This window comes from Tachypleus tridentatus, chromosome 13, assembly GCF_004210375.1.
Source record: "Tachypleus tridentatus isolate NWPU-2018 chromosome 13, ASM421037v1, whole genome shotgun sequence".
Classification (NCBI taxonomy): Eukaryota; Metazoa; Arthropoda; class Merostomata; order Xiphosura; family Limulidae; genus Tachypleus; species Tachypleus tridentatus.
The window spans coordinates 154,485,878-154,508,407 of record NC_134837.1 but is presented as its reverse complement, the minus strand read 5'-3'; the positions used below and the strand labels follow the sequence as shown (position 1 = coordinate 154,508,407).

Genomic DNA, 22,530 nt, shown 5'->3' with positions numbered 1-22,530 from the left:
CATTAATAAGGGAATAAAAACGAAATCAAATCAAGAGAACAGCTTGAAATAAACTTTTTAATAACCTAAATGTTTTTCTAATCTAAACGCTCATTAGCAGTCTAGTCGATACATTTTATATAATTATTCTTATGATAAAAGACTTCCGTAGGTTAGATTAGTTAAACTGTAAAACTATTTCCCCTCCCTTAAGGTGATTTTAACGTGAAAATAATCTTTCTCATAACATTACTGATTTCTTGATCAACAAAAAGTATGAAACCAACGTATTGGAGTTTCTAAATGTTTTTACTAGAATTAAAATGTGTGAAGCAATAGATTACGGTCTCTAAATGCTTTTAATACAATAAAAAGTATGAAATAATGAATTGTAGTCTCCAGATGTTTTATTAAAATAAAGTTGCAACAATCGATTACAGTTCCTAAATGTTTTTGCTAGCATACAAAAGTTTAAAACAATGGATTACAGTTCCTAAATGTTTATAATATAATAAAAACATATGAAACAATGTACTGCAGTCTCTAAATATTTTTTACTGAAATAAAAAGTATGAAACAATGGATAATATTCTAGAAATGCTTTTGCTAAAATGAAGAAAAAATATTAAACAGTGGATAACAGTGTCTAAATAAACTAATTTGACATTTCTTGAGAAACAAATAAACTGTATTTTCAGTTGATTAAGTAATATTTTTATCTAAATATTAAGTCATAAAAATAAATGATATTTATAGCTGCACAATAAACGCTAATTCATGATTTTTAATTTCTTGAAATTACTTGTTATGTATGGTAGAAAAAGATACAACTGAATTTCTAGAAATAAAAACCTTAAAACGTAAGTGAACTCACGAACCATATATCCAGAATGTAGCTTTATCAGCTCAGTATTTCGCTATTACATCTTCATCAGGAGCTATCGAGTTCCCTAATACAGTTCAACCAGATAGAACTGGATTAATGAAATGTCGGGAAATTTATAGCTCCTGACGAAGATGTGATGGCGAAATATTGAGCTAATAAAGTTAAATTACATTATTTTATTTACGTCTATAAAAATTTCTATTAATAAATTTCAGTTTGAGTTAAAGTTTGGTTTGAATTTTGCGTAAATTAAATTCAGTAATTTAAGACTTAAGGGAAGGGATCTAGTTATCACCACCCACCGCCAACTCTTAGGCTACTCTGCGATGATAATCATTGGAAAAATATGAATATCTTAACACGTGATCAAATAAATACAAAAAAGAACTTAAGGGAAAGTATTTGTGTAGTTAAAAAAGGATATTTTTTATAGGTAGAAACAATGGACCAATAAACGTGTCCTATTGAAAAGATTAAAAATTCCCTTATTTATTGCTTACCTACCTACCTACCCTTACCTTGTTTCTAAAATTGAATTTAATTATTTAACGATTGGAATTTAATATAGACTTTGCTAACACACTGTTGGTGGTCACAGCGTTACTGAAGCTAGTAAGTTGAAACAATTAATAAAAATTTTGTTTTTCATTGTGAAAAAAAAACACACACATACACTAAAAAACGTCACTTTTTCTGAATCTTCAGCCGTTTTCTTCTCAAATTTATATACTTTGCCATCAAGGCAGCGTTTCAGTTAGATATGCAAGCGACCTGTTCTGACCTGAATCCTCACGTAAATTTTATAGCTTATGAAATTCTTCCAGGACAGGTTCTCTCGAGATAACATGTTGAACTTTTATTTATTAATATTCTTTCCTTCTTCACCAGACAGCTACTTCTAAAACTACTGAATCTTCTGGTGTGAAACTTTTTAAAAACCAACCCAGACTGTTAAATTACTTCAATTTATTTTTCATCATTGTAGTCATCCAGTTGTTTCTGCCGAAATATGATGCAACATGCAACACAGGCCGTCGTCAACACCAGATACACAATTATCCTGAATATCTTCTTATCGGGATTTACTTTCCTTCTGGAATACTCACATTAGTAACGATTTATGTTCATCCCAGCTAACCACTTCCTCTTGTCTTCTATATTATTCTGGGTGTTATGGATTTCCACAGTCGCGCATTTACTGAACTCAATCAGTTTCGCTCTTTTTAAATAAAAGAATTCCTATAATAAATTTTATTTTTTATGTAACGTTTCAGGTTTCTTCCACCCCTTGCTTTTTCAGGTCGACCTGCGTCGAATTCTTCACCTGATATTATTCTCTAAAATAACTCCTCTTTCACTCACCAGCACGCTTTACTCAATTGAGAAATAGCGTATTCCAGTACCATTATAGAACCAACACAACCACACACTGATACTCTTAAAATGTTTTTAAGATTCCATAAAGTTAATTGGACAGATACCATTCTCTTATTGCTATCACCGTTCATTTGTTCTAAACGTATTTACTCATTAGTGGGTCAGTCTTTCGACACCACTCTGGAGTTAGGTCTTACCATTGACAATGCACTGTAGGAATATATATTACTGTATACACATCAGTCGTCTTTACCTAATAAGTCAGCAAACTTTCTATGTTACTCGTTGATTTTATTAGGTATTAAAGATGCGTTCGAATCATTCTCCTTCTCACATGACGTTGTGGTTTTACCAGAGAGGTGAAACACAACGTTGTCTTAGCCTCTGTATTCATTTTGATCACTCGTCTAATACTACTCAGTTCTGTTAGAGTTTCAAGTTATCAAGAAGATAGAAGAGCTCTATGACGTATCCCTATTCCAGCTGATACGATTGTACCATTTTCTTCATTTCATAAAGCTACTACTTTTGTCTTCTTTTTGGAAACTGAGAATCTACTGGAACCTGATGACGCCGCAGACATCTGAGTTAATTTCTAATCCTTTATTACCTGAATTTGCTATCTCTGATGAACATACTCCAAACAATACCTTTCTAAATTCTCCTATTACTGTGCAGGATTTCCATACAGCTTTTAGAAGTATGGCTACAGCTACCACACTTCTCAGCACAGATAAATTATCTTATTTTCCTTTCAAACATAGTTTAGCATAGTTTTTAAACCTTCTTGTAACATTTCATGTATTTATCTTTCGGTATGAATTTTATCCTGAATCATGGAAACTCCATTACATTTCTGTTTTTAAAGCTATAAAATTTTCATGACTAGTTTTATTCTTATTATCCTACTAACATCATTAATATCTCTCGAAAAACCCTTGAACGCATCCATGAACGTCCTTCATGTTTTTCTTCAGGATTATAATATACTATCTATAAGCTTTCTAGAGTGGATCAGATTCTCAATCTAACCAATCATTTTAATTCTTTCAACCCTTTTAGTAAGTGTCTTGTTTTGTTCTGAATTTTTCTTGAAACGTGCTTTTGATTTTATATGACATCGAGGCTTAATCATCAAACTTCACTGATACTTACTTTCACTCACATCAGTTTTGTCAACGCTCTTCTCACTGGTGCATCAGCAATTTGCATCAAAGAAGCATTTCATGTTCCTGTACTTCTGTGTACTTCAAGAATCAGTGCTGTCTTTTCTTATTTATGTCTTATGTATTGCTGACATAATACCATCTCTTTTCAATGCGTTGATGATACAGTTCTCCTTGTCATCTGCCTGTAAATGATCCCCTCAATAAGGTTTTTCAGTTTGCTGTTAACATCGTGTTTCGTTTGGACCTCTCACTCATATATTTTCAAGATCGTAGCCATACGTTTTAGTCCTACACAGCATGAATACCATTCTTAGCGTAATCCATTTTTATTTAATGTCACAATTGTTAACGTATTCCATTCAACATTCGGATGTAATAAAATATTTTAGTACCATTTATGACAAACATCTCACTAGGAAGACTGAAATGACGGCTCTCAACCAAAGAGTCACTTCTTGTTTGCATCTTTTCCATCGGTTTTCAAGAACATCTTGGGGAATAAATTCACCCCTTCTATTATGTACTTGTAAGACATTTATTCCACCCTGTTTCACTTATGGTCATGTTACTTGGACGTTTGCTTCCTCTAACTAAAAGTGTTGGTATGTCATGTTCCAAGACTCGTTTTGGACATGAAACCATTTAGTCCTACAGACGAACTATATCAAGGCATCCCTTTTTCACCGAATTGGAAATGACATACTTGAGTCAATTTTTTTTTCTCCATGCCTGTTCGACCACATCGTAAAGTCTTACCCACGGTTTATTGAAACTCTGTGTCATGTCGCTTTCATCCTCATTTGAATCTACCTAGTTATGCCTACTCAAAGAGATGACAGATTGATCTCTGACTGCTTAAGTTACTCATTCTTATTAGACTTTTGATTTCTCTTCTCACTCTTTACCAATGACCTCCAATAAAGTTTAACACTGTTCATATAATTTTATTCGAGTCTTGTTACGCATCACTTATTTTTCTTCAGTGTTCAGGTTTTTAAATATGTATTAGATGAAGAGAGAGCTTAAACCTCCTACGGTCCGCCATCCTCTGGGACTAGAATGAAATGGCAAAACATTGTTTGGTTTACTCTCCTAAACAGTACGGATGAACCGTAAATTCAGCTAAACTGGTTCACTACAGAGGGAGTTAGACCTCTATACCATTCACTGAACCATACATTTTAGTGGGAAAGATACAAAAGTTACACTAATTTATGAGCGATTCTGTTGAGCAATTACCAATAATTATTTGTGACATGATAGTCATCTATTCAAAATATAAATTACTTTAGGTTATTCGTCATGAGTCAGGGGCTTTAAAATGAAATTTCCTCGATATATTTTTTGAAATATACATTGCGCTTAAGTTTATATACCACATTTTTAATGGTACACTTGTCAGTATATCCAGATATTTTTTTGCTTCATATAACTGGATGTTCTTACAACTACATGATTGATTCTTGGACAATGGAATGAGAATTTGTTTCAGATTTTGCCTTCGTTTATGTACCTATTGGATTGATAGTACATATTTATGTTTGATTTTGTAAAACCAGATGCTGAAGTTTCCACCGATATAAGAACTAAATTAGTAGATGTTTCGGTGCGTGTATTAAATTGGTTTCTGATGTTTTTCTTTCTTTTAGTCAAACGATTAAATAATTTGATATGCATAAAAAATATATATCTGTGTCGGTGTAGAAATTGTTTTACTTGTTGTTGTTTTTTTTGTTAGATTAGTTATTGCAAATATTATAAATTCTGTGTAAGATTGGCAAATAATGATTGTACCTGTTTTAGGAAAAGAAGACGATGGGAGGAAAAGTGTTGCTTTGGTTTGATGAGCTTAATATAATGTTTGTTGTATTAGCCAGTTAATATATTTTAGCAGTTCATTTGGAATCATGGTCTCCAAGCCTTACTTAAATTCCACATGTAAAAAGTATCATTAACGTGCGGAAGTCAAAAATGGGAAAAATATCGTGCGGTAATTTCCTTTACAAAATTTCTAATTCTTCAAACGCATGAATATATAGAATAACAAAATTGCGGTAATCCAGTTGCATGTGATTATGCATAGAAAACATACTCATCCAAATGGTATATTTGTTTAATAAACTTGTTCAAAGCTAGAAGAGGGCTTGTGTATTGCCCTGTATAATTTTGAAGTGGTAGACTACAACATAGTTAGCTATTCAATACAATCTGCCCCTAACTCTTGAGCTATTGTAATCGAATAGTATAAGTTGACAGTCATTCCTACAAAGCACTGACAGTCCAAAAACGCAGAGCGCGATGGTTTCTCACTTCCTCTCGCTAACTAATCCACATCCGTCCTCTCCAAAAGTAGAGACAAAGAAAAACGTTTAGTAAAATATCCCTATAAACCAGTGATATGTTATGTAAAGTCAACGTGTCAATAACTGTTTCTGATGACATTCATTATAGCAGCAATATATTGCGTAATGGATGTAGAAGAATGTTTGGAGCAACGTCTAAAGTAAATAGAATTTAGGTTAAGTTTTCAAACAAAATAAATTAGCATTACCTTTTTCTTTAATTTCGCGCAAAACTACTCGAGGGCTATCTGCGCTAGCCGTCCCTAATTTAACAGTGTAAGACTAGAAGGAAAGCAGCTAGTCATCACTACCCACCACCAACTCTTGGGCTACTCTTTTACCAACAAATAGTGGGATTAACCGTCATATTATAACGCTCCCACGTCTGAAAGGGCGAGCATATTTGGTGTGACGGGGATACCAACCAGCGACCCTCGGATTACGAGTCGAGTGCCTTAACCACCTCACCATGGCGGGCCCATTGTCGTTTTAATACGAAAGTACTCTTTATTTGATTTATTACGGCCAAGAGATTGTTTTGTTTTACTGCAAGAGTTACAAGTAAAGACTTCATATCTCAAAGGTATATTGGTTTTGTGTTCTTTTGATAAACCGAGAAGATCTGACGTCCTTTTCTACGTGAATTTTAAGTTTAAAAGCACCCAATTCAATATAGAACTGCTTTATTTGTTGTTGCTAATGGCCTCTTTATGTTCATTTTAGATATTTCTACTTAGGTTTTTGTAGTTAGAAGGTAAATTGGCCTTTTTTTAAATTGTTATTTTTTCCATCATATTTAGCTTTCCTAATAACAATAAATTCTTTACTTTCACCGCTAGCATTTATAAAAAAAGATCTTTTAGAATTATTAAAACGTATAAATTCATTTTGAATCTGGTTCAAATCGCATTACGGTTCTTAACGCCACCTAACTTATCGTAAATTTCCGTTTTCTTATATTGTTGGCTTAAATCTCGACTTTTTTTTATATACAGAAAGCAAAAAAGTTCCACTCGCATAAATACGGAAACATGGGTCAAGAATAATTAAGGTCGGCCAATTTAAGTTATCAAAATAGTTTATTCACTTATTATTATTTGTAAAATTAATGGGTTTGAAATTTCAGGATTTTATCTAATTTTCTTTTTACTTCAACTATCATCTTTGTTAGTATAATTTGTTAAACATTAAATAAACATATTCTCGTGTGTACTATTATTCTTCTCTGATTAACCGCCTTTCCTAACTACCCAAGGTTTGTAGAACGGGCTTACTTCCGTAATTAGTATGCTGGCTGTAAATCAGGGGGTTTATGATTTATGTCTCGTTAACGAAAGAAATCGCTCTCAGCGCTTTAATGCCATGAATACATCCCTCTGCGGGGCAGTAGTAAGTCTTCGGATTTACAACGCTAAAATTAGGGGTTAGGTTTCCCTCGGTGGACACAGCAGATAACCCGATGTGGCTTTGCTATAAAAACACACACACATCATGAATACGCCATAAAATTGACGTTGAAATCCCACTATTCGATTAAAGTGACTCATGATTTGCCGATTGGCACTGTTGTATTCCCTCTTAACTACAAAATTAGTGACGATTTGCAAAGATATTCCTGGGTAGTTTTGCGCAGTTATCTAAAGCAACTACATTATGAATAATCAAATAATCAGTATGTGACAGAAAAACTTTAGTTAGCTATACTGTTGTTGATTCCTTAGTACTGCTGGCGTTTTGACCCAAAAATTATTCAGAAAAATATTTCAAATTGGATATTTTGCAAGCGCGAAAGAAATGAGAAAATAATATATTGTCTTAAAATTCGTGCGTCTTCTTCAAGATCTGTAAAAAAACGTACTGTCTGGTTTCTTGACATAACCGAATATAAAATTCACGCTAATCCTGCCCGGCAGCTGGCTAAGACGCTTGACTGCTATTCTGAGGGTCGCAGGTTCGAAGCCCCATCACACCAAACATGTACGCACTTTCAGCCGTGGGGTTGTTACAATCCATTCATTTGTAAAAGAGTATCCAAAGAGATGGCGATGGGTGTTAAAGATTATCTACCTTTCTTCAGCCTTACACTGCTAAATTAGGGACGGCTAGCGCAATTATCCCTCTTGTAGCTTTGCGCGAAATTAAAAAAGAAAACAACAAAAATAATAATTAAGAAATTATAATAACTCAGAACATGTAATTGTATAACAAATAAATGACGTTAATTCAGTAGGGATGAAATACAGAACAAAAAATTAGAAACTAATTTAAAGAGTTAATGTTCCTAAATAAACAGTGATTTTACAGCAGTTTAGATTACTTTCTTCACACATTGTGTTAAATGAATAATCTAAACGTTTAGTTATATGTAACTTAATTAAAATGTGGAGTTAGATACAACTTCTTGTTTACACAAACATTTTTGTTTTCTTTACATCTAATAAAAAATAAGTTTTTAACAAAAGTTTCTCGAGTAACGGATAAAAAATCGAAGTTTTGGTTGGATTCATTAAATCCAAACCTGAAAAGACCTTCAGAACACATTTAAATATTCATCCCGTTACTCTTGTTATGCCTGAACCATTTTCTTAAAAATCTTCGAGGCTTCAGAAAAATCGTTATCATCCAGGAAAGAACGAGCTATTTTAAATGGCTATAAGAACCATCAGACGAATTGAACTGAACCCAACGTTAAATTTAAAGTATTAATAGGCTTAAAAGAAACACGGATCTCGTTATAAATTTTAAGGATAAAAGTAAAGAATTTGTTGTGAGAAAACAGCCATATATAATAAAAAATAAACAATACGTTGAAGACAGATCAACAACTCTATATATGCAAAAACGGCTCGTTTGGGTTGAGAAAATATTTTACATGGAAGAGCGAACAACGTTTCGACCTTCTTCGGTCATCGTCAGGCTCACAAAGAAAGAGGTAACTGACCGGAAGCTGACCACATGTTTGGAAGGGGTTGTGTAACTGAGTGTCGGAATGTAGTGGCGGTGTTAGATGTTTGAATATATAATTTTATTTATTTTATTATATGGTTTCGTGATTTTTTGATTCGTGAGATATTAACTTCACATGTGAACAGGAAGAAAGCAATGAAATATCATTTCTTAACCTCAAAATTACAAGAACCGACACGCAATTCAAAACAGAAATCCACCGAAAAATCACCCATACTGGACTATACATTCCTTGGGACTCAGCACATGAAAAAAAACAAAAACTCAACATACTAAGAAACCAAATAAACACAGCCATAAAACTATGCTCACCAGATAAAATTAACGATGAATTAGACAAAATAAAACAATACTTCATCAACATCAATAAGTTTCTTCCACAAACCGTAGAAAACATTATACGCACACACCTAGACATAAAGCAAAATCAACCAACAAAAGTAAATATATCTCACGAATCAAAAAATCACGAAACCATATACTGCTGCATACCATATATTCCTGACATCAGCAGACAAATAGCCAACATTTGGCAAAAACTAGAAACGAAATATGACATTCCAGTTAATACCAAATTTATTCAAAAACCAAGCACAAAACTGAGGTATATACTACGTAAAAACTACACTGACAAACACCACACGAACATTATTTATAAAATGCAATGTGATAACTGCCACGACTTCTATGTTGGAGAAACAAGTAGAAAAATGGAAACCAGATTCAAAGAACATAGAAAGTCACCTTCACACGTTTTCGAACACTGCAAGTCAAATAAACACAACATAACCATAGAAAACACTCAAATACTAAATAAAGAAACAAACGCAAAATTAAAGAAGCCTTACTTATACAACAACTTAAACCCAAAATAAACCAATATAAAGGAACGCCTTTATACCTATATTAATATAATAAAATAAATAAAATTATACATTAAAACATCTAATACCGCCCTCTACATTTCGACACACAGTTACACAACCCCTTCCAAACATGTGGTCAGCTTCCGGTCAGTTACCGCTTTCTTTGTGAACCTGACGATGACCGAGGAAGGTCGAAACGTTGTTCACTCTTCCATGTAAAATATTTTCTCAATCCAAACGAGCCGTTTTTGCATATATATTTCTCTACAAGTGGGTTTTCTCGACATCACTGATCAACAACTCCTTACTACAAAAACAACATTTTTACATATATGCAAAATATATGTAAAGAGTCATAAATGATATAAAAGTAACAGTTCGCTAGGAATTGAATATTTCCAAAATTGAAACTCTCTCAGAGTATGACGTCGGATGGATACTAACGGTTTGCCAAAAATTAAGATTTGGTTTACCTTAGATTCTCCGATATACTCTTCTTTATCCAATAAGGAAGAGGTCACTGCTTATAGAATACTATCAGAGATTATTGACATGCATTGATTTGGGTAACGTATCCCTTGTACCAATTGAAAACCCTCTTCGACTTACATTACAAAATCAAAACAGTATTTTTTGTTTTTTCTATTTTGATGAGAAACTGTATTTCCATATTTATAGTATATTTATGGGCAAATGGTATTTTGCTGTTTTTCCTGTCCTATATATACATTTTTTAACAATATATTTTTCTTACAGAAAACAATCCATGATATATTTCTCTCGATATTTAACTCCAGTACATTAACAATACATTTTACATTTGTAATCGTTGTATTAAAGTTTTTCTTTAAATTCTGTACTTAACTCTATTCACCTAGCTATAATATTTTACGCTAGGACATCACTTTTACAATACAAGAGTGTTTTCAAAAGTGCTTTTTTTATTTTGTGATATATTTATAAAAATTCAAGAACACACATATCAATCAGCATTTATAACAAGTCTAATGTTAATATTATCATATCTTGAAGCAAGGCACAATCATTGTTCACCTATACAGAGTTCATGATATCTACAAAAATGAGGCCAGCAAGAATAAAGCTAAATAGAACTCAAACAATTTCTACATCAACACAGTTGTATCTATTTTTTATATATGTTAAATAATTGTATAAAAAAACAAAGACGTTGCCACTATTCAGTTAAACATCTACAACAGCCTGTTAAGTCAAGCATTATATCACAGAAAATTTCAGTAACAAGATTTATGAGCTATAAATAAATTCGTACTGTCAGTTTAATTTACACGTAAGCCAGAAGAAGAAAAAAAAACCTACAACAAATTCTCATCTAATCCAAGAACCAATCATGAAGTGTTTTAAGAATCTAAGGAATAACCAGAGAAAATAAAAGGTAACTTTGCCACTAAAGATTTGATGTAAGAATTTAGGTATAATATTTAATCAGTAAAATATAAATAAAGAAACTGAACGACCTTTCACCCTATAGTATGGCCAAATGGTTAGGGCACTCGCCTCCTAATTCGAAGGTCTCGGGTTCGAATCCACCAAACATGTTCTCATTTCAGCCGTGGGAGTGTTATAGTGTGCAGTCAATCACACTAGGCATTGGTAAAAGAGTAGCCCAATAGGTGGCGGTGGCTGGTAATGACTAGCTGCCTTCCCTCTAGTCTTACATTGCTAAATTGGGGATGGATAGCGCAGATAACCCTCGAGTAGCTTTGGGCGAAATTCAAAACAAATCCACAGTAAAATTAAAAATTATTTCAGGAATGTCATGTTAGTATAAACTTAAAGAAAAGCCTGCGGATAACAATACATAACACAACATGGATTACCCCAAATAGAAAAATAATACTCCTTCTTAATGAAGCTTTCGTTCTATATACAAATTACATAAAGTAAATGAGCTGTAGAGACGCAAAAATCACGGATAAACAACAATAAAGTACGTCCATTTTATTTTATTTACTTACCATTTTCATAAAAGGTGAAATTTCTTAAACTTGCGGAATTTTATCTGAATTCATTATCTTCGCTGATGCACAAGAATGATGTGTTGCCACTTGTTTACAAATTAAAATTGTATATATAGCTTTATTTTTCTAATTTTGGTTTATAACTGTTTAGTTTATTGAAAAATTTTGGAATTGAGAAATTGATATGTTAGGATTTTATTTTGTTTGGCCCGGCATGGCCAAGCTTGTTAAGGCGTGCGACCTCTAGTCTGAGGGTCGCAGGTTCGCATCCCAGTCGCACCAAACATGCTCGCCTTCCCAGCCGTGGGAGCGTTATAATGTACGATCAATCCCACTATTCGTTGGTAAAAGAGTAGCCCAAGAGTTGGCGGTGGGTGGTGATGACTAGCTGCCTCCCTCTAGTCTTACACTGCTAAATTAGGGACAGCTAGCACAGATAGCCCTCGAGTAGCTTTGTGCGAAATTCCAAAACAAACAAAATTATTTTGTTTTTTAATTTCGCGCAAAGCTACACGAATCTATCTGCGATAACCTTTCCTGCGATAAATTTTAAATGAAAAATCCAATAAGTGAAAAGAGATTTCTGGGCAGAGAAGTTTCAAAATAAATATATTTTCTATAGTTTGAGTCGTTTCTCTTCTACAATATTCACTGCGTTACATACTTCTCGGTGTTCGTTCATGTGATGTAATTTTATGCAGTTATGTCTATCAAACTTATTAACATTTTACACTGTGAATTAGTTTGCCTTGAGTGAAACTGTACAGCGAAACTTTTTCAGTCAAAAAATGCATGTATCCTAAACAAATAATGTGAAAAATTGTCTGATGATAATGGTTAAAATATCAAAAATAATTTGAAATATATTGTCTTTGAACTGGACACCTAAAAATTTAAAATTGGTTTAATACAGCTTCATATATCAGTATACACATTCTAATTTATTTAATAAAATTAATGATAATTAGGCCAAAATCTATAATTTGTTGTAAAATGGTGCTAAATGTTTTATTTTGTAGAAAATAAATTATAAGAAATGTGCAAAAAGTATCTAACTTACAGTAAATAAATAATAATAAATGTGCAAAAGTGGCTAACCTATAGCAAGTAAAAGTAACAAAGCTCTTTAAAGTATATAGCTAGCAGCATATATACAATAACAAAGGTTCTAACAGAATCTACCTGATACAGTATTTCCACATTCAACTAAATTTTTTATCGTGATATACCAAGCTTCTGAATTCGACATAACTACATCTATTTTTAAGCAACGTATTCGATATTTGTTTTATAAGTAACTGTTCATGGTAACCTGTTACTTTCTTCTAGAACTGCAACATTTAAAGCTGATTTGTAAATTTCTAAAATGTATTTTAATAACTTATTTTGAACCAGTTCTATTACACTATTATTCACATAACCTCAAATATCTCTCTATAAATATTAACACTCATTTTGATGCAAAATGTTCGGCAGATATAACACTTTGAAATGAGAAATGTTAAATTCAAGTATGTAACGATATAGTTTAATACAATAACGTCCCCATTTCTCTTATTTGTAGTTACTGACGCTCCTCCATCCATACAGACATGCATTCATGTCCCAGTCCTTCCAGTAGTACAATGGAATTCTATGGACTTTTACTACTAGAAACCGGGTTTCAACACCCGTGGTGAGCAGAGCACAGATAGCTCATTATGTAGCTTTGTGCTTAACTCAAAACAAACAGACAATCATGTGCCAGTATAAAAAAATCATTTCTCCATCACCACTTAATTGAAAAAAAACGTAAATAACATAGGATCAGTGTAAGACATACATATATAAGTGTATACTAATGATACTGATATAAAATTATTGGGTTGCATGAGAGTATTAGCAGAACATTATGTTATATGTGGTAAATATTTTATTTACGTTTTATTCTGTATGAACCTTCTCATACTCTTAGCCTCACTAGAATACATTTTTCAGCTCCAAGTTAGGAATCACTATAGAAATGTAAATATCGAGCAGTTTGCAGAAGTTTAAAATTGAAACACTGAAGTTCATTTCATTTTGTTTCTTTTGTTAAGTTTGGATTACTTATATAACTTATAGGACACAACTTTTCATGTTAGGTTTGGATTACTTATATGACTTATAGGGTACAACTATTCATGTTAGATTTGGATTACTTATATAGCTTATAGGGCATAATTGTTCATGTTAAGTTTGGATTACTTATATAACTTAAAGGACACAACTGTTCATGTTAGAAGTTTCTGTAAAAACCACCAGTGGGCATTGGTTATGTAGTTACGGAGTTTGACTCGCAATCCGTGGGCTTGAATTCCTGTTTCAGCAAACTGTTAGCCCTTTCAGTCGAGGGGACGTTATAGTGTGAAGGTGATTTCCACTATTCGTTGGTAAAAGAGTAGCCCATGAGTTGGCGGTGGATGCCTTCCCTCTAGTATTTTACGGTTAAATTAGGGACGATTAGTGTAGTTAGCCCTCGTGTGGCTTTACGCGAAATTAAAAAAAAACAACAAATCTTTTACTCACTTTTAAAAAAAAAACAAAGCGGAAATGGAGTGAATGGTCAGGACATTACTGTTTTAAAACATGAATCTGGCTCTGATGATAAAGAAATAGGTGTAAGTAAGGTGCTCAATCTCATCCAACGTATGCACTCAGATAAATATAGCTCTAAATATCTTAGACCATTTCCTACGTAACCCATATATTATTAAATAAAATCAGTAATTTTTCTTTTACACAATAAAAAAAAAAAAATTAGCTGTTACCAGCAGCAAGGACATGTAATTAATTAAAAACGTACGAATGAGAAAGAAACAAAATTCAAACCTTTTGTGGAAAATAACCATCACTTAATGTTTAGATGGAGATTGAACAAGAGATAAAATAAGTTACTTTCGTGGACGTAATGCGCTTAGTAGAGTCCAAAACAATAATCGAGATTACGTTTATTGTTTAAAAAATCCACGGAGGTCTATGAAAAGATTTTAAGTGATATGGTTTTACGAAGAACAAAAGTTACTTATAAAGTTGAAAACCCTACTGAGAACATACCTTACGTTTAATATGATGAAACGTTTTAATAAATGTGTTGGAAATTGATAAAAAATATTTTTATTCTTTGTTTCCATTGCGAAATAACTCATAAAATATCAAGTTAGGTATTTTTCCGCACGGTCTCTCAAAACGAGCATTTCAGATGTTGTAAACTAAGATGGAAGTTTACCTTACACGTCTTATGTGCCTTTTTTTTTCTTTTAGTAAGTAATATCTTTGTCTGATAGAACTAGAAGTAAAAGTTAAAGCACTTTTGGTTTTATCATACACTCTTTCAATCAGTAACACTAATGGACGCTGAGTGTTCTGTTTCTAGTAGAAAAATATCTACACTTTTTTTCTAATTAAGTCAACGTCATTCATATACCTGCATAATATGTACCATGCTTTATATTTCTGATGAGAAAAAAAACCCATTAAAATTGTTGTAATTTGTTTGTTTTCATCATGAATGAATGTCATTACTTTAAATCCATTAGAATTAATATTTTGTAGCATATTGATCTTTTCTTTGTATTAATAGTTAATGAATACAACGTATTTGTATTTGACTTAGTAATGAAGTTCGGTGCTGAACACTCCTACGTCTTTAATCCAGTCCTGTTTCCACGTTCAACTAAAATATTTATCATCAAATAATCTTTTGGGAATCGACATTATGGCGTCTTTGATATTTTTAACCAACATTTAATACATTTTGTTTTAAAGTAATTGCTAATGGTAACCTACTACATTCTCCCAGACCTGCAACAACTGCAGGTGGTTTGTACATTTCTAAGATATTTTTATATAAAATATTTTGATCAGTTTCTATAGTGACACAACATGACAACGGTAAAAACCTCGTTTCAATAGCTGAAGTACCAGAGCACAGACAGACAGCCCCTTGTGTTGAATTGTGCGTAATTCCTAACAAACAAATCCATTTCTATGCTACTTGCCTATAAATATTTTTTTCCCGTTAGTTACCTAATAAAATAGATGAAACATAAAAATCATTTAAACGTTCAACGCCTTTTCCGTTTATCTATTTTTTTTTTCATTTTTGTTTAATTTTTCAATGGCTTTATTCCTGTATATCACAAACAGAGAGAACTTATCATGCACCCTTGCAAAATTCACCTACTTTTTCTCCTTAATAGATATTTCTCCTGAAGGCAGTTTAAAGTCAAAATATCGTTAGTCGTGCTTTAACACTTCGTATACGCGAATTATTCATCATGGAATTTGAATTATTTCTGCACATGTATTTAACTTCTCATTTAGTGTACTTTTAGAAACAATATCCAGGCTATTGTAATTCATGTTATTTCTTTAGTTTCTCGTGTCTTGTAAAATTATTACTTCGTCCTAATGCGTAGATAATTCGCCGTCTAGAATAAGATTTAAAATGTTACATACAACATCAGAAATCGTATGTTATTCTACTACCACCGTCAGTTACATTTATTAGCAAATTCTTTATATATTTTAACTTCTTGATATATTTATTTGAAATATCAAAATATTCGTTGCTTTCTACACAGTTCGATTTTATCATTGTTACTTCAGCATGAATTATAGCGAACAGTTTATAACTGTCTAATTATTGAAAAATTTTGGAATTGAGAAACTGCTATGTTAGGACAACAAACTAAATAGAATATACCGTCATGATGTGTATCCTGGACAAAAGTTATGTAAATTACTGATTAGGGCAGGAAAAGCTGCTTCCGTTATATGTAATCGTAAAAAAACAAACACAAAACTGCCCATAAAAACTGCAAAATACAAAATTTGGAATCACAACTTTTTATGTACCCTCGTATATACCTAATAAACCAGCATACTAATTTTGATGAAGATCCATCCAGATGACGTGAAATAGTGGTAAAAAAAAAACACAAAATGCAAAACTGAAAATCTATATGTACCCTTCCATGAGCCTGGTGAACTTCTGTACCAGTTTTGGTGAAAATCCATTTAAACCGTGCGAAGTAGTTATATAAACATACGTGCGACAGCAGACAGTACTATTACATTTATATACATATGCAGTTTGAAATACCATGATTTAATACTGTTCATGTTATTATTCGAAACGAGAAATTGTTTTGCTAGGGCAACAAGCTTTTTGAAATATACTGTTTAGAGGACCATGAGTTACTTATTATTAAACAAAAACGTTTTAATAGTTATAATCCAGAAAGCGACGCCTTAGAACAACGAGTTATTTAAAATATATAGTTTAGAGAACCACGATTAGCTCTCAAGCATTTCGTTCTTAAAAAGAAAATGTGTCAAAGTAACAGGCTATTTAAGATATAGCTTGAAGAATCATGATTAACTACTTTGCATTTCGTTGTTATAAACGAGATACTATTGTATTAGGACAATTAGCTCTATTATATAAAATATACAATTTGGAAGACTATGAACAGCGAATACGCTTTTATAATACGAACAAGAAAAAAATACATGAAGATGTAATAGTTGTATTTAATTCCAAGATCATAAAAAGTAAAACATATGTCATTGTTAAAAAAACTGTAAATGTGGAGAGTGAAGTTGTGTGCAACAATAGAATACCCTGCGTGCAGTGGTGGTGGTGTGGACGTTTCTTAAAATTCTTCGGCCGTTTCTTTGGTTTGATATATGAAAGCAAATGTTTTGATAAAACTTCACTGCAAGCTTTTGATCTTATACAATTGTTTTTGCATGTTTATTGTTTTTTCGAATGAATATCCGGTTTGTTTGGATTTCACACAAAGCTATGCGAGGGCTATCTGTGCTAGCCGTCCCTAATTTTGCAGTGTGAGACTAGAGGAAATGCAGGTAGTCATTACCACCCACCGCCATCTCTTGGACTACTCTTTTAACAACGAATAGTGGGATTGAGTGTCACATTATAACGCACCTCGGCTGAAAAGGTAAATATGTTTGGTGTGATAGGGATTCGAACCCGCAAATTAAGAGCCGAGTGCCTTAACCACCTGGCCATAAGCGAGTGAATTTTTGTTACTTAAATTATCTTCAACAGGGGTATCTTTTGTGAAACAGATGCTAGTACACAATTATTCTGTTTGACAGGGTTAGTACAAAGCATATTAATACAATTATTTGTTTTCTTTCAGCTATTATGATTATCGTTGGTGGCGCCATCTATCCCAATGGATGGGGAACGAGAGAAGTACAAGAGGTGTGCGGTGGAATATCTGATTCATACTATTTGGGTAAGTTAAAGACAAAATTCTCTGCTTAATATTTGTATAAAATATTACACTGGCATTTAACTCATTGTAAACATTAAAAGCTTTACACTGTCTTAGAACCGATAAAAGCTTCTATTCCTATTCCAAAGTGAGGCATTAACTATATACCTTTTTTCCTGCAAGAACAATACACACAAAACTGTTAGTAATTATAATCCATTTCATAATTCTAGATTTTTGAGCAAAGAATAAGAAAACATTCTACAAAAGGTTTATCTTCCTTTCTAAACCTCCAACCAATTATCAACTTTCAACACAACGTTTTAGATAATATTTTCTCATTGATTTTGTTGATCGAACAATTTATATCAGACATTTCAAACTTAATCTCTGAGGAATCTTGCCTCAAACAATCTTTATTAATATCTTCTGGCAACTAGAGAATAAAGTCATCAAAGCCCAGACAAAGTTGGCTTTTTACGACTTCATCCGCTGGTTACCAGAAGACATTTGATATAAAAACGTTATTAAGCTAAGAAATCTACGACACATTACTTTAAATCAATAGTAATTAAAGAATTATCTAGCATTTAATGATTTCAGAGCAAAATCCATCACAATAAATAAATAAAGTATGGTAAAACATGGTTAAAATCTCAAACAAAAAAGTTCTTCTTGTATTTTAGAAGGAAATCGAATAAATATAGAGGTGACTGGACGCACCGAGAGTGTGAAAAGGCTTAGAATATTCTCTGAAGCCCATAAGAGTAACAGAAAAGTGTTCCAAATGTATTAAATCAGAACAAAATGTTTACACAAACTTTAACCACACTTTCAACCACTTACGCTTGTACGCGGCATTGTTTCAAAAATTATTCATAGGATAGAGCACACATCAATTTTTGCCCAGATTCATGATGATACTAGGTGGCCCTGGAGGCTATTAAAATTTAACATGAGGAAACTGAAACAGTAACAAATAAAAGAATAAAAGAGCAATCAACCACAAAGAATACATTGCCAAAATGAAAAAAATCATTTTCGCTCGTCGTCCCTAGTTTTGAAGTGAAAGACTAGAAAGAAGGCAGCTGTTTAATACCACACGCCACCGACTCATGGGCTACTCTGATCAAGTAGTTGGATTTGACTGTGTCTCTTATAATATATCCATATCCCCAAATTGCGGATACGCAGTCCAGCAAGCTTATCCCTGAGCCGCACTCAGCCGAGAAATAAGAGAAATTTTCACTCAACTGAATTATAACTATGGTCACCTTAAAAAGTATATAATGGAGAGAAGCTGACCTCTCATGAATTTTATGGCTACCTCGTGAAAAGCATAAATACAAACAAATGATCTTTTGGAATTTTTTAACATACATAATAAAACATAATATCATTACTTTAAAAATATATTTTTGTACTTAAATGTGCATTTCTAACGTATTCTAAGTGTTCATTTACTTCTAGGAGCTTGTCAGCTGTCATGGTCTTTTTACTTGATGGGTGCTGGTGTCACAACGCTGTTTCTATGTGCTGTTTTATCTCTTGGAGCTTCTCGAATCAAACCGCATTCCTACCGCATATGACCTATGGGAAGGACCCCACACCGGATATGACCTATGGAAAGGCCCCCGCACCGGATACTACCTATGGGAAGGACTCTGCGCCGGATACTACCTATGAAAAGAGAATTTGTGAATGTCTTACGTTCTTACAAGCAATCAGAAGGAAAAAAATCAAGTGTGTTTGGTTTTATCACGTATTCCCCTTTTATGTCAGTTCCAACATCACCAGCAAACACACAGAACTACTATTTAAGCAATCTTTCATAAGTGTATAATGTAACACGTAGATGTTATTGTATATTTGAAGCAAAACTCATAAAAAAAACTTGTTTCAAGACAGGTAATCTTTTATAAACAATACTTAAATATCCTTGGGTATTTGAAACACAAGTAGTGATAAAACATGGTTTAAACAAGAAACTGAAAGCCAGTGATTGTCTTCGTTCCCATTTTTGGAAGTTGTTACACGGTGAAGGGAAATTGAACTTCACATTAAAAGTGAAATTTTGTTGAAGTGTGTGTGTGCTTTTCTTACAGAAAAGTCACATGAGCTATCTGGTGTGTCCACCGAGGAAAATAGAACCCCTGATTTTAGCGTTGTAAATCCGTAGACTTACCGCTGTCCAAGCGGGTGACTTTTGGTAAAGAATTTCGCTCTTTCTATCCAATATTTCATTTTAGACCTTGCCCATAAGTAAAATTCTAAGTGTTTATATGTAACTGGTTACTTGGAAGTTCTGGGTGTTTCTGGTGAAAGTGTACTTTTAAATAACTAAAAGTCACATTTATATTTTCAGATGTATGAGTTTACGAAGTATCACAAGTAGCGAAATTCCCAAAGAAATACGAAATACTTCAGTTCACAATTTCAGACAACGTTTCTCACGCCTCTTCTTCTTTTTCAACGTGTTAATATGTTTATTTAACTACTATGACTTTTCTGTCTAAAACAAATATATCACTAAGGTTACTAAGTTTCATAGGAACATTTATGAAAGGAAAGAACTAACAGTAAATGAATATGAATATGAAGAACGTTGAACGAAGTAATTACTTTGTCATTAATAAATATGAGATCAGTTATTTAAAGAAATGTTTGAATTTTTATTTAAATAACACAAAAATATAAAGTTGAAACTGATTAATATAAATATAGCCTTGTTTTTTATGATTAAATCTGTTTTTCAAGACATGAAAATAATACTTTATCGTATATTGTTTTTTAAGATAATTAGCGAATGATACACTAATGAATTGTTAAAGATCAAAATGGGATAGAAGAGCTGAGATATAACTAATAATGTAGAATATTTATAGAAACACAGATCGTGGAAAGTATATTAATCATGTGATCCCACGTCATTAAAAAAGTCACAGTTTCCATAAATATATACGTAATTAAGTCATGGCCTGGAAGCCATTGTCTCATTCCATTCATTTAACATTGTATAGCTTTGTTAATAAATTTGTTTGTTTGTTTTTGAAGTTCGCGCAAAGATACACCAGGGCTATCAGAACTAGCCATCCCTAATTTAGCAGTGTAAGATTACAGAAAAGGCAGCTAGTCATCACCACCGACCGCCAACTCTTGGGCTACTCTTTTACCAACGAACAATTGGATTGACCGTCACGTTATAAAGCCCCCACAGCTAAAAAAGCGATGATGTTTGTTCTGACAGGGATTCAAAGCCGCGACGTTATATTAGAAGTCGAGCGCTCTAACCACATGACCATGTCAGACTAACTTTAAAAGAATCACCCTTTGCTTGAACTACAACATTATGTTATTAAACCTGTATTATAGCTTGGTAAACTTCATTGTAAAATTAATATCATTATATTATTAAACCTATACTATAGCCTGGTAAAAATTAACATCACCTTAAGTTTTATTATACTTCGAACCTGGTAAAACTGAACTGTGCCTTGTATCTTTCTGCAAACCTAATAAGATTTATCACGCCTTAAATTTTATCATATTCTAAGCCAAATAAAACTGAAATGAGCTAAGAACTGTTATCATACAATCAACTTAATGAATATGAATGCGTCTTAAAGTATGTCATATATTAGCAACTAAATATAGCTAAACACTATTTTGTTATCATCCTAATTGAATAAGCTGAAAAGCGTAAAATAGTTATTGAAATCTTATAATCGTCCTAGGTATGTAAAGCCAGGTAGAATGTTTAAAATTTAATGGTATTAATTCATTATTTACAAGTATAATGTTGTCATGTGCTGTTCATTTTTCTTTAAACACTTTATTTACAAGTATCCTTCATGTAATATCATTTAATTATTAAATTTTTCAAGCTTAGCGATCAATTTGAATTTATACTTTTTTCTAATATAATCTACAAAGTAGAAAGTGGAATAAATAACAAAAACATAGTTTTCACGATCCTTATACTGTTTAGTTCTTTCCATAGAGCAAGAAGAATCCACGTGTTTGTAAGGCTTATCACTAGGTTTGGTTTGGTTTGAATTTCGCGCAAAGCTATACGAGGGCTAGTTGCGCTAGCATTCCCTAATTTAGCAGTGTAAGACTAGAGAATAGGGCAGCTAGTCATCACCACCCACCTCCAACTGTTGGGATAATTTTTACCAACAAATATTGGCACTGATCGTATCAGTATAATGCCCCCACAGCTGGAAGGGCGAGCATGTTGGGTGCGATGTGGATTCGAACCCGCTACCCTCGGATTACGAGTCGAACGCTTTAACCCACCTGGCCATACCGGGTCCTTATCACTAGGACTTTATCAAATTTATTACGTAATTTTGTAAAAATATTCACATTTCCTTTTTCTTTCTTTTCAAAAACAGATATGGGTTATTTATATTGTTTCAATTATCTCAATTAAAATAATCTTTGTTTGTTTGAGATCAAGCACAAATCTACACAAAGGGTTATATATGCTCTGTCAATCACGGGTGTAGATTGGCGGACATGCCGCTGTGCCACTAGAGGGCAAAACAATATTTAAATAAAACTATCTTTCCAATAAGATATTGTGATCTGACACATTCTCAAATATTATTATTATTTCATTTCGCACAAATGATATTACATCAAACAAAGCTTCAAATTTTAATAAGTTTTC

At 32.7% G+C, this 22,530-nt stretch overlaps 1 protein-coding gene across 2 annotated transcripts in view; it reads left to right on the top strand.

The window, feature by feature from the left end:
• LOC143237707 (LHFPL tetraspan subfamily member 6 protein-like) overlaps nucleotides 1-20,420 on the top strand; it is a 73,321-nt gene extending 52,901 nt beyond the window's left edge. Inside the window, exons 2-4 of one of the 2 annotated variants that reach the window (XR_013020201.1) lie at nucleotides 17,778-17,876; nucleotides 19,326-19,598; nucleotides 20,221-20,420. Coding sequence is in view for 1 of the 2 variants with exons in the window: in XM_076477233.1 (XP_076333348.1) it covers nucleotides 17,778-17,876; nucleotides 19,326-19,444 (218 nt within the window). In the remaining variant the exon portion in view is untranslated. Of the gene's footprint in view, nucleotides 1-17,777; nucleotides 17,877-19,325 lie in introns of both variants that reach the window. The other variant, XM_076477233.1, reaches the window with a different exon arrangement.
• Nucleotides 20,421-22,530: the final 2,110 nt, after the last annotated feature.